This window comes from Oryctolagus cuniculus, chromosome 2 (genome assembly GCF_964237555.1).
Source record: "Oryctolagus cuniculus chromosome 2, mOryCun1.1, whole genome shotgun sequence".
Lineage (NCBI taxonomy): Eukaryota > Metazoa > Chordata > Mammalia > Lagomorpha > Leporidae > Oryctolagus > Oryctolagus cuniculus.
The window spans coordinates 17,587,292-17,601,370 of NC_091433.1; the positions used below are offsets into that span (position 1 = coordinate 17,587,292).

At 44.3% G+C, this 14,079-nt stretch overlaps 1 protein-coding gene across 2 annotated transcripts in view; it reads right to left on the bottom strand.

Annotated features, from left to right (window-relative positions):
* Positions 1-14,079, bottom strand: part of ADGRA3 (adhesion G protein-coupled receptor A3) — a 139,770-nt gene that overhangs the window by 44,477 nt on the left and 81,214 nt on the right. For both annotated transcript variants that reach the window (XM_008274595.4, XM_070069597.1), the window contains 2 exons: positions 12,725-12,926; positions 9,749-9,904 (listed from right to left, as the gene is read on the bottom strand). In XM_008274595.4, coding sequence (XP_008272817.3) covers positions 9,749-9,904; positions 12,725-12,926 — 358 coding nt within the window. The remainder of the gene's footprint in view (positions 1-9,748; positions 9,905-12,724; positions 12,927-14,079) is intronic.

Genomic DNA, 14,079 nt, shown 5'->3' on the forward strand with positions numbered 1-14,079 from the left:
CACTTTATACATGTGAACTCATTCTTCCTTCCTCCCAAATCCAACACTGCTTTAAGGCCCAGGGCCACGAAATAAATGGATCATAGGAGGTGCTCGCTTTCCCACTGCTTGCTTTACTTGTTCATCAAGGGGTTTCTTTTCATTAGCTCCCTTTGTAACTTACGGATGGAAACACCTGTCAGTAATGCTGGTAAAAACTCAACTATTGCTTACCGTGACTTGTGTGTCCCACCTCAGAGAAATGCACTGAACTGTCCTGGCACAAGGAGACACACTGGGGTCCCGGGGGTCTTTGTGGAGCAAAATGCTCAAAGGGGACTTCTACCATCTGTGGCAGAAAGAGCAACAAAAACATTCCAGAGGTAGCAGGAGAGGATTTACATGCTGATTGGTCCTGCCTCTAATCAAAGGTAGGACGCCCCTGTGCCAAGGCTGAGAGCTCGGGCTATCTTCACAGACGTCTTTAGAGCAGCCCAGAAGATCCCAGCTGAGATCCTCAATCTGTACACATCACAGAATGTGCAGTCATAAGGGCTGAGAGGGGCCTGGAAGAAGTTCAGCCCAGCCAGTGCAGGGGTCACTTTACAAAGAAGGCAGGCACGTAGAAACCTCCCAGATCCCAATCCTGAACATAGGGTGACACAACCACACAACTGAAGACCAGGACTCCCAATGCTGACCAATGCTACCTGAGCCAGGCATGTCATCTCCCTGCATCTGCACTGACTTGATTTGCTAAAGAGGATACTAACAGTCCTGTCTTTTTTTTCTAAGCTTTGTGCAGATTAAGTTCCAGTAGCAAATACAAGGTTCCTGAATCTCAGCCTGGTACATAGTAGGTACTCAAAAAAGTAAAAGTTGCCTGCTATTGTATTGCTTTTAAAAAAAATCATTTCAATCCCAAAATACATCTCTCTTTTCAGGTGATGTCTAAAAGGAGTGGTAAGAGGGGCACGTTTTAAAACTGTGTTCCTATATAGAGAACCAATTTAACAAAATTGCCTCTTACCTCCTCTGCAAGCACTCCCCCCCGATCCAGTGAAAAGTTCCCCTGACTCTGCACTGCCCTTGCCACAGCACATCACAATCATTTCCTCACTTTATTATCAGTGTAAACATCTGAAGAGTGGGACACCACAGTGTCTGCTTACACCGTTATCCACTAGTGTCAAACCTGGTATAGAAGCCAGTACATCGAGGTTCATTTACTCACAGCTTGTGAATGTCCACTTCAAATGCTTATTATTATTGTTCATTTACAATGTATATGGACTAAATTTTAATTGAGGCTTAATGTGAACCAGACACTGCCCTAAGCAATGGAGATACAGCAATGAAACAAAGTTAGAAGCTCTATCTTTAAGCTTTTAGTCTAGTGAAGAAAATACCAAACAAGCAAGGAAATCTATTCTTAAAAAGTTGCTTAAATTGCATTAATGGCTATCAAGGAAATCAGCAGGGTAGTAACAAAGAATAATGAAATTTAATCCAAAGACCCTATCTGTATGGACTCACAAATAGAAGATTAATTAATACAATAGGTTTAATACAAATTAATTACCATACAAATGCAAATTAATACAATGGGTTTTAACACAAATTAAAGAGTTTATAATCAAGCTCTGTAGATCCTCAGCTGGTTCATTTTGAACGTCTCATGGGAGGATGAGCATCATGGGTATTTTCCTAACACACTGGTCAGTGGATGAATGCCATTCTACTAGAAACCCTAATTCCTGTAGTTACAAAGCGAGGTACTAACTCTTGATATAGCAGTTATGGAATCTGTCCAAGTTGTTTAGTCCAACAAAAGTTGGACTAAGAAGTCCCAATTCTTGAAGCCAGCACTGTGGTGCAGCTGGTTAAGTTGCTATCTGCAGTGCTGTCATCCCATATGGGTGCTGCTTCAAGTCCTGATTGCTCCACCTCTGATTCAGCTCCTTGCTGATGGCCTGAGAAAGAAACGGAAGATGGCCCAAGTGCCTGGGAGACCCAGAAGAAGCTCCTGGCTCTTGGCTTAGGCCTGGCCCAGTGGGCTATTGTGGCCATTGGGGAGTGAACCAGTGGGTAGAAAAGCTTTCTCTCCTTCTCCCTCTGTAACTCTGCCTTTCAAATAAATAAATCTTTAAAAAAAAAAGTCCCAATTCTTGATGAGAATTCAGTCACCAGAATAATTCAGTTACGCTTTTATCTATTATTCTGACACTATTTCACAGTTTGGTACAAACATAAAATGGGTAAAAGAGATGATATGATCAAGCGCTCTATTACAAATAAAATTCCTATTTGCTGAAAAACTGAAAAGATAAAAATACAGTACTGATTCTAAGTTTCCACTGAAATATATGAGGTATTTACAGATCAGCACAGTTGCAACTAAGCTTTTTTAAACACATGGACTTCAGGAGGATTCGACATAAGACCTGTTAGACATGGTATCGTTCCTTAAAAAAAAAAAAAAAAACACTATGGTAATTACATGACCAAAGAACTACGGCTCTGCTCTACTAGATAATGTCAGGAAAGGAATGTAACTGGGTGTTCATAATCGTAAAGAAAAGAAATACCTCTAAGACGACAGAGCGAACAAGAGTGATTGCCTTAGCTAAGAACAAGCCATTTTTCTCATTATTGACGTCAGATGGCTAAGGAGTGAGGAAAGGGATTTGTTGCCAAAACATTCCCTAGAGCAGATAATCATAAAATGCTATATGCTCCTGTAGCTTGGTTACAGAGGTAGTTCTGAATCTGTCACAGCAGCCAGAAAAGACACAAAGGGGATAACAGTGCCTGAAAAATTACATTGGATTAAAAAGGTATTCCTGAAATCTGACACACAGAGACAGTTTAAAAAGTACAACTGGCATTTACAAAGCCCAGTATTTCTCCTTGGCCTCATTCCCTGAAGGCCATTTCAGCCACAAAAGGGTCAGAAGGAATGAGGCACCTGCTCTTGCACCTGTCACACTAAACCAACAAAGAACACCTGTGAATGTACTTTATCAGAGACAAAATGGGAAGAAACAAAAATGCCATGTTCGTAACAGTGAAAGCGTTCAATGTCGTATGTTGTAAAACACACAGTATCTCCTGTTCTTCACTTATGTCATTGGAATTTTGATCAGAATTAGGTCAAATAATCTATAAATTTCACAAATTTCTAATGTTATCACATTAAACAGACAATGTATACACTAAATTTGATGATACCTGATTTTAATACATAAGTCTTGTGTCTAAACCTGAGAATATTTATGTGCCTTGGAGTTAAATACTCCTAGGTAGGACGTAGCATGTATCCTGTGTCAGAGGGGCCTGGGATGGAGTCCCGCCTCCACTTCTAATCCAGCTTCCTGTTACTGTGCCTGGGCAGTAGCAGAGGATAGTCCATGTGCTTGGGTTCATCACTTCCACAGGGGAGACTCTGATGGAGTTTATGGCTACTGGCTTTGGCCTGGCCCAGCTCTAGCTGTGAGGGGAGTTTGGGAACTGAACCACAGCTGGAGGATCACGATCTCTGTCTTTCCTCCTGACTCCCTGTCACTCAACCTTTCAAATATATAAATAAGCCAAACTTTTTTTTTTTTTAACAGATAGAGTTAGACAGTGAGAGAGAAAGACAGAGAGAAAGGTCTTCCTTCTGTTGGTTCACCCCCCAAATGGCCGCTATGGCCGGAGCTATGCCGATCCGAAGCTAGGAGTCAGGCACTTCCTCCCGGTCTCCCATGTGGGTGCAGGAGCCCAACCGCTTGGGTCATCCTTCACTGCCCTCCCAGGCCACAGCAGAGAATTGGACTGGAAGAGGAGCAGCCGGAACTAGAACCCAGCACCCATATGTGATGCTGGCACCACAGGCAGAGGATTAACCAAGTGAGCCATGGCGCCAGCCCCTATATAAAACTTTTAAAAATATTTCTAGGTTAAGAGTTCAAATCAGTTAGCCTCTCCAAGAGTCAGTTTGCTCACTCGTAAAATCGGACCAGTATATCCAATAAGATGTACTCAGAATGTCTCATTCCATGATAAATTCAAAAGAAAAAAAAAAAAGAAAAGCCAAAAGATTCATCTTCACACACCCAGCAGGTATCAACTAAGCAATCATGAAGTTTTTGAGAAAAGCTAACCAATCTACACTTCTCCCATACTTCACATTTTCAAGTCCTGGGTGGCAAGGGATGTCTAACTAAAAAAGCAAGAATTTCAGTCCTGTATAGGTAGGACAGCAAGCTGGGCAACTGTTCTGTGACAGCCAATAAGATGACGTGAGAAGTCCAGGAACTGGCATGTCATCATCCAAACCTGACATCATCATAATCAACACTGGTATTAAGTTAGAGCAGTCTTCATGGCTGTCTCCTAGCTATAAAATCAAGTACACTGTTAAGATCATACCTATCTCAAAGTATGCCATTATCCCAATTCTATTGATGAAGAAATTGCTCAGTTTTGATAATCAAGAATTAAAAGTGCATTTATGGGAGCTGGCGCTGTAGCGTAGTGGGTGAGGCTACCACCTGCAGTGCCAGCATCCCATGTGGGTGCTGGCTTGGGTTATGGATGCTCTACTTCTGATCCAGCTCTCTGATGTGGCCTGGGAAAACAGTGGAACATGGCCCAAGTCTTTGGGCCCCTGCACCTGCATGGGAGACCCAGAAGAAGCCCCTGGCTCCTGGCTTTGTTCCAGCGCAACTCCAGCCATTGCAGCCATTTGGGGAGTGAACCAGCGGATGGAAGACCTTTCTCGTTCTCTCTCTGTGACTCTGCTTTTCAAATAAATAAACAAATATTTTTTTTTAAAGTGCATTTATGTCACTAATGGCAGGTTTCAGTGTCCTGAGTGCTGGGGGATCCCCAGGAGGCTTCGAGCAACGCATGTTTCCGCTGAGGTCTGCCTGTGATCATCCTCACAACTCAGGGCAGACTAAGGCTCAGAGGTCCTGGTAAAGGAGGAATACAGAGAAGGAAGAGGAAGTGGATGGGGAGCTGAGGAACGTGTGGGAAAAGCAGGGACAGGAGGTGGAAACAGCACTGCCTGGAATAATTACTGCAGCTAGTCTCCACTTCCTTACAGAGAGGATTTGAGGTAGCTTACCAAAACGCAAAACTAAAAAGGTCATTCTTTTATCAACAGGCTACAAATACAGAGAGAACATAGGCCGCAGAGAAGAAAGAGGCAAAAGTTGAAAAACATGTGTTGCTGCTGTGACTGGGGAAAAACTGATTCTGGATGCGATTCCAGTCGAGGCACAGACAACCTCACCCTCACAATGCCCAGGAGAGCACTTCCCCAGGGCAGGCCAAGAGGCTTCTGTCACAGCTTCCTCGAACACGCGAGGTGCACTACTCATGACAGGCACAACTTAAAGGGCAACCTCCACGACTCCGTCAGAACTAATGGAAACGCTTCTGGCCTAGGGTTCTCTCCAACACTTCCAAGGAAAACAATTCTGTTTTCTTTTCAGGATTACAACAGTGAACTGCATTTTCCCTCTCTGGAAGTAGGGAAGACTGAGTACTCTGGTCAGCTCTCCTACAAAAAGTGAGCAACACAAAAAGGAAAAGACAGCTTTGCAAATGCATTGCAGAGCAGTAAGCAAACAGACCCCTTGAGAGGCCAACAGCAAAACACCAGCAAGGAGGCTGAACCCTGGCCGCCAGGGGCTGGCTTCCAATCCAGGCCTGAGTAGAAGCCCTCCCCTGACTCTTACAAAACTGAGAACCAGGAGAGCGGGAGCCCCAGCAGCAGTGCTGACCAGCACTGACCAGGCCACACAGAGGGGAACAGCAGGGAAGTGGGCCGGTCTTGATGTAAGAGGAGGCTAAAAAAAACTCTTCTCTGACAATTTGCGAACCCAAGTCGACCTCATGAAGGACTGAGGTCAAAGTTCACATCACTTTTGGGTTCTCATAAACCTCAAGGTAAGAATTAACGGCAGCGTCCCCCACCCTGGGTTTTCCCGGGGGCATGTGGCAGGAACAAGCACTTATCACACCCAATGGCAGTTCAGACCACTTTCAATGCCTCCGATACTGCTCTGCACGTCCTCGCCACTGTACAAAGACAGAGCAATAACTCTGACACAGGAACAGATAAACAGTGATTATTTGCTGGGGACACAAGTCTCTGTCTAGGAAATCCTAGCTAACCAACCACAAAACTATATGAATGAATTCAGTGAAGTTACCAGAGATAAGGTCCACATTTTTAAGAAACCATAACCAAGGAAAATTGAATATAAATTATATTTTTGATGACATTAAAAACTTATACTTAGTTCGGGTAACAACTTCTAAAGTCCTTTTTATTACAGTAAATTGTGAATGAAAGATAGGGTTTGCTTTTAAATGTTCCAGCACTGAGAATGAAAGAAGGTAGGGATAAAGCAAATAAGCAGACAGGCCAGCGTTGAGGCATAGCAGGATAAGCCACCACCTGCCATGACAGCATCTCTTATCCAAGTGCCAGTTCCAGTCCAGGCTACTCCACTTCCCATCCAGCTTCCTCCTAGCAAGCCTATGAAAGCAGTAGATGACAGACTCAAGTACTTGGGCCCCTACCACCCATACTGGAGACCTGGATGGAGTTCCAGGCTCCTAGCTTCTGGCCTGACCCAGACCTGGCTGTTGTGGCCATCTGAGGGTGGGCAGCGGATAGAAGATCCCTCATTCTCACTCTGTCTCTCCCTCTTGTCTGTAATCTGCCTTTCAAATAAACAAATATTTAAAATAAGTAGCCAAGTAAAACAGATTGGTAAATACTAAAAACTGTTGAAGCTAAGTGAGATATATAAATAGATATTAACGATTATATTCTTTCTTTTATATTATCAAAATTTTCCAGTAAAAGGTTCTTGAAAAGTTTTTAAAAAGTTACACAAAGGGTAGACATTTATCATCATCGGTAAGATGCCCACATCCACATCAGAGTACTTGGGTTCAGTATCCAGCTCCAGCCTCTGATTCCAGCTTCCTATCAATGCAGACAGAGAAGGCACTGGGTGGGGATCTACCAAACACATGTGAGACCAGGTTTGAGTTCCTGCCTCCTGGCTTCATCCTCAGCTCAGTCCTGGCCACTGCCTGCATTTAAGAAAAGAACCAGTGGAAGACCTTGCTCTGTATGTCTTTCCCTATCTCTAAACCTTTTAAAGAAAGTTTTCTTTAACAAAACAAAACACAAATCTAACCTAAAGGAAAAATAATTAAACAATATAAGGATAGGGAATGAAGATACACAGTAGTTCTTGACAAGTATAACAGATAAACTGCCCAGCATCCCCTGGAAACGACTAGAAATGCGGATTTTACAATCCTCCTGAGACCCATTCGATCAGAAACTAGGAGGAGGTGGGTGCACAGGAGCAGTCTCTGGCTCTGACCCACCCTGCGGGGGACTCTCGGCAAGTCCAAGTTTGAGAAACGTCCAGGAAATCCTCAGGAGCCACACCCTGAGTTTCTGCAAAGCACTGTCCTGGGAAGCAGACAACTGGGGAGTGAACCAGCAGTCAAAAAGCTCTGTTTGTCTGTCTGCCTCAGCCTCTGCAATTTAAAAGAAAGAAGTCCAAGCCCTCAAAGCTCATCATTTATTTTCACTAGAATAATAACTGGTGAAAACTAAGCCTTGTGGTTTACGATTCCACAAATTGGACAGGATGTGATTCACTGCATCACAGGAACACTGCATCGTTACACTTACACATCCATCACTCGGTCCCTAGTATTTTTCCTCTACCAGTATCTTCACCTATTTATCCCGAATAAGTTCTTCTTGTTTATGGAGATAGTTATTACTTGACCATACTGTATTGACCAGTGTGAAACCGACACCAAACTCCTTCAAACCAAACATTTAGACATGTAACGAAAGCATCTGTAATTTTTTAAAAGGACCTCCTTCTTAGGTTCTGGAATCCTAAGAAAGTTAAATTTCATAACCCTATAAAACTAAATGCAAGCTTTGCAACTGTTTTTGAAAAAGTGTTTCATTTGTATCTTCTCACTTGTATACACAAATGTTTCAAGTCAAACAAGGCAAATACCATCCTGCTTGAAAGTAAGGGAATGCCTGTGGTTGATGCCTAACTCACCAACACACGTCTGCTTTCAGGTCTCAACAAGGCACTCTAAGGACACCACCGTCCACAACTGGCAAGCAGTTCTCTGGGCACTGCACTGCTCTCCACAAGTTGGGTGGAACATAGCAAAAGTCGCTCACATCAAAATCCAGACAGCACAGGAAGAAGCACACATTATAATCTGACCAAATCTTTTCCGATGCTTACATTCCAGATGTCATGACAATTATTCTCCTAACTGGAAACATTCTCCTTCCAGAAATGACTACTAATTATGCGGGCAGCCACCCTATGATTATAAGCAACAACAGAGAGCAGTGTTACCAAAAAACCAGACTCCAAAAGGCTTCTCCCAGTGCTAGGAAAACCCCAGGAAATGGACTGTGGCCCAGAGACACAATCAAGTGGCAGGAAAACCGTGGTCTCTGAAGTTTCAATAGCAATGTTGCAATGTTCTCCCAATGTGAAGTTCAGTGGCCGGGTGCCTGGTCCCACTGACATACACATCTATCTTCCTGCCTTTAGTGACGATCGCCTGCCACGTTCGGGGCCTCACGTACTAGAGACCCATTTCCAAAATGTGTTACCGAACTGTGAGATACTGAGACATTTTACATCAAAAATAAATAAATCAATACATCCTTGCTTAACTGAGTTAGGGAAGCAAAGTATATGCTGTACCTGGTAGCAATATTATTTTAAAGGAGCTGAGGTGTCCTACATAAATCACTCACTCTGTTTAGCCCAGTGCGTTCTCCATCACAAGGGAAGCCAGGGCAGCACCACACTACAAGGTCAGGGTCATGTTGCAGAACGTCACTTTGGAATGAAGCCAGGGAGGGTGCCTGAGGCCTGCTTTGAGCCCTGCTTGGACAAATCACTTAATTTTCACTGGCCTTCAGTTTGACTGCTTGATGTAGTTTAACTACTTGATGTACTTCCTTCTTCCAATAAAATTCATTTCTGTGCAAGTGTTTGTATCACAGAAGAAACAGGATATATCATGTTCCCCCACAGCTCAAACTTGCAGGCTAACAATACATCGATTCAGCCTCTTAAAACATATGGAACACATTGTTTACTTGCAGCTCATTCATTCTGAAGAACTGTCACCATCATTTCTTTTTCTCTACGGGTTATTATCCTGACAAGCATATTGGAGTTTGAATGTGGCCTTGTTAAAATATAAAGTCACTCAATTTTCCAAACTTGTGTATTCCAATCATTTGGAATGTCAAAAAAGTTCCTAAACAGCCTCTGACTTCTCCAGGACATTATAAAACCAATTAGGCAAAGTGCCACAAGACCTGAGTGACATTAAGAAAGATAGGCAGATGGCTGTGTGGACAAGGTCCCCAGAAGGCCCGACAGTAAGCAGCTGGGATAACCCAGCACGGAGGGAGAAGGCTGCTTTCCCACGGGCTGCTCTGACATCATGACACCTTCATGTCCAAAAACTGATTGTTCACCTCCGTGCCTCCCACCATCAAACAGGTCACTCTCATGGCTGCAGCAGAAGTTTCTCAAATGCAGTCTGGGAAACCAAAAAGCATATTTCCTTGAAAAATAGCCAGCATAAAAAAAATTAGCCAGCGTCAAAATACACAGCTTCCACACTACCCCATTACCATTTATTGATACTGTGTGCTAGAAATCTGAACTTAGAAAAATACCTCTTTTGATTTTTCCTCTTTGGTAAATCGTCCAAATTTTTCGATCATTTCAGCCACAAATATAACATCCATCTTGTCGGAAAAGTTGGCTGCCTCCACGGTGTAAGCAAGTAACTGCCGAGCCGTTGCCACAGCATTTGTGAGATTGAGGGGCATCTATGGAAAAACAAAGAGAGGGGAAGAGAGCACTCGGCAGAATGATCCAAAAATGTTGACAATTTAAGTTTGCCTGTCCCAACACTGCGCTGAACTCAAACTCTTCATGTGCTCGTCATGACGGTTTCTAAGTGCTCTCCAAACTTGAGAAAGCTGGAAGGAGTCTTAACGGACCCTAACCAGAGGGAAATCTTCCAAATGTGGGATGGAATGCAATGCAGGGAAGCAGTGCAGGTGGAGGCTGCCCCACGTCTCCCTCTCTGTATATAAATTCTATACACACCTCAGTACAGGTTGCTTAGTAAAGCCTTTCCCGAGTATTCCAGCTGGGAGCGATCGATACCTCCCCTGGAACTCACACTGACAAGACGATGGACCACGCAGTGAGCCACTAATCTTTATTGCCACGCACTGCCAGCAATCTTTGACATTTGTTTATCAACTTAAACACTGACTTAGCACCAGTCACTGCACAAAGCTTAGACCAGGTGCTAAGAAGCAAAAAAAAAAAAAAAAAAAAAATGTGTAACACGGAAGCCATCTTCCAGATCCTCACCGTCTGGCAAAGGCTTGCAGAGACGCAAGAAGCAAATATTTGAAAGGCACAGAAGCAGTACGAGTAGTCTAACGAGTCAGTTTTGAAAAAGGGATTATAGAAGACACCCAAGAAGTGGCTTCCCAAGCAGACTGTAAGGATGGCTTGGATCTGCCTGGTGGATACAGATGACATATGGCATTCAAACGAAGGCAGGCTGTGGCTAGAAAGAAGGATGTCATAGGCGTAGCAGACAAGCACTTGCCTGAATGGCCAGCAACCATGTGAGTGCTGGTTCGAGTCCCAGCTGCTCAACTTCAGTCCAGCTCCCTGCTAATGTGCCTGGTAAAAGCACCAGAAGACAGCCCAAGTACTTGTGACCCAGCCACCCACGTGGGAGACCCACACAAAGCTTCTGGCTCTTGGCTGTTACGGCCACTAGGAGAATCAGCAGATGGAAGATCTCTCTGGCTCTCTTTTTCTCCCTTTCTCTCTGTAACTTTGTCTTTCAAATAAATCTTTTTATTTTTAAATTATCTTTTATTCTATTCATGTTATACTTTTGTGTTTTTTTTTTAAAGATTTTATTTGTTTATTTGTGAGATAGAGTTACAGACAGTGAGAGGGAGAGACAGAGAAAAAGGTCTTCCTTCTGCTAGTTCACTCCCTAAATGTCTCAATGGCCAGAGCTGTGCCGACCTGAATCCAGGAGCCAGGAGCTTCTTCCGGGTCTCCCACATGGGTGCAGGGGCCCAAGGACTTGAGCCATCCTCTACTGCTTTCCCATGCCATGGCAGAGAGCTGGACTGGAAGAGGAGCAGCCGGGACTAGAGCTGGCGCCCATATGGGATGCCGGCACTTCAGGCCAGGGCTTTAACTCACTGCGCTGGCCCCTCAAATAAATCTTATTAAGAAAAAAAATGCCACAGTGAGCCTTCAGCACCAGTTAGGACATGATCCCCAAAAAACATAAATCAAGTATTGGGGAGGGCGTTTTGGCATAGCGGGCAAAGCTGCTGCCTGCAATGCCTACATCCCATACAGACACCAGTTCAAGACCCAGCTGCTCTATTTCCGATCCCGCTGTCTGCTATGGCCTGGGAAAGCAGTAGAAGATGGCCCAAGTCCTTGGACCCCTGCACCCGTGTGGGAGACCTGGAAGAAGCTCCTGGCTTCAGGCTTCAGACAGGCAGAGCTCAAGCCATTGTGGCCATTTGGGGAGTGAACCAGCGGCTGGAAGACTTCCTTCTCTGCTTCTGCTTCTCTGTAACTCTGACTTTCAAATAAATAAATAAATCTTAAAAAAAGAGAGATGAATCAAGTATAAACACCAAATCCTCATCCAGGCTGAGCCTTCCTAATCCAAAAATCCAACGTCCAAAATGCTGCCAAATCAGAAGCTTTTATAGAAGATACAGCGTTCACTAAGTGTTTAATTTCAGAGTATTTTCGAAGGTGCATTTTTGGATTACGGATGCTCAATGGCAACGTCTATGCGAATATTCCAAAACCTAAGGCTCCCAAATCCGAAATACTTCTGTTCCCAATCATTTCAAATCTGTACTTTAGTGGTTTTTTACAGAAACATCTCATGTATTTAGGCTTTTTTCAATTAATGTATTTACTCCAGAGGCAGAGACACAGAGGGAAAGAGAACTCTCATCAGCTGGACTACTCCCCATACGCCCACAACAGCCAGGACTGGGCCAGGATGAAGCCAGCACCAGTGAAGTCAAGCTAAGTCTCTCCCACAGGTGGCAGGGACCCACTTACGTGAGCTGTCACCACTGCATAAGCAGGAAGCTGGGATGAGGACTGGAGCCAGGACTCAAACCCAGGCACTCCAATATGAAATGCAGGTATTCCTGTGGCCCCAGCATGCTATAGGGGCACCGGTTCAAGTCCCAGCTACTCCATTTATGATCTGGCTCTCTGCTAATGTGCCTGAGAAAGCAGCAGAAGAAGATGGCCCAAATGCTTGGGCCCTTGTATCCGTGTGGAAGACCTGGAAGAGGCTCCTAGCTCCTGGTTTCAATCAGCCCAGCTCCAGCCACTGCCACCATTTGTGGAGTGAACCGGTGGATGGAAGATCAATCTCTCTCTCTCTTCTCCTTCTCTCTCTCTAACTCTTTCAAACAAGTAAGTGAATCTTTAAAACGCAGGTATTGCACACAGCATCTTAACCATCAGGCCAAACACTCACCCCTAAATGAATATCCTACATAGTTGCTGCGAGCATCGCATTTTAATAGGAACCTGAGTGAGTCTGAAGGCCTTTTAGTTACCTGGTTAAACATGTAAAGAACTCTGGTGACGTCATTTGCATACTGGCATCGAGAATAGTCATCATCTGCCCAAAAGCCACCTCTGTCGCATCTGCGCCAGGCCTTTCTCTCATCCTGTGGGCTCCCGGGGTAGATGCCACTGCCGTGGGTGTTCCGTGTGCACTGCAGATACGCGGTAATGCCAGCCAGCGTCCGCGGCCACCTAGGGCGACATAGACAGAAGGTGTATGAAAAGCTACATGAAAGAAGCAAATCAAGTACAGCAACTGAAGGCTAAGACATCAAGGATTAGGACACATCAAGCAAAACCATAGAGCAATTCAAGGAAAAGGAATAAACAAAACTAATTTTTAAGAATAAAGACCAAAATATTAAAGAAAAAAATTAAGCTGGACTAACCTGTCCAGCTGCATTTTTTTAAAGATGCGCGTATATACATATGTATGTATGTATGTAAATGCGGAGAGAAGGAGAGAGGTCTTTCATCTACTGGTTTAGTCCCCAAATGACAGCAACAGCCAAGGCTGGGCCAGGCCAAAGCCAGAAGCCAGGAACTCCTTCCTGGTCTCCCACCTGGACGGAGGGGCCCTAGCACCTTGGCCACCATCCACTGCCTTCCCAAGGGGAGGGAAGCTGACCAGAAGCAGAGCAGTCAGGACTTGATTCAGCTCTGCAATATGGGCTGCTAGCATCATAAGCAGTGGCTTAGCCCACAGGCCCTGAATGAGTGTATTTCAACACCATAACAGAGTAAAACAATTTTCTAGAATAAATTTCTAAATGGCTCTAAAGATTGCTATGGATAGGTAAATCATACAGTACCTAGTAAAACAACAAATGGTTTTGTTTGTTTCAATGACTGCCATCTCTGTTGGCTTATGTAACCATTAAATATATAAAGTCAGAACCTTACCCAGTATAAACAGAACCTGATGGTTTTTAGAAGAGCTAGCCTATGGGAAGAAATAAGTCACCATAGCAGGTCCAAGATTGGTATCCCAAGAAAGATCAGCCCTTCAAGTCACGTTTGGGAACCTGACGGCTTGAGGTACACCTACGGGCAGTTAATGGGTAAGGGTGGTTAGGACGGCAGAGTGATTTATGCTGAACCTGCTTTTGTCCTGGGGGTCTGGAGTTTTGAGGCATGCCAAGTACAGTGACTCCATGATCACCTCCCAGGAAAAACTCTGGGCGCTGAGTCCCTAATGAGCTGCCCTGGGCAGAAACACTATATAAAGGTTGCTGCCTTTTTCCTACTGGAGGGTGTAGGCTCTATGTACATCGCAGTAAGGTATCTCAGTGTGAGAACAACTGTATGCCAAGTCCCATGCCTCCCTGCAAATTACCGACCTTGG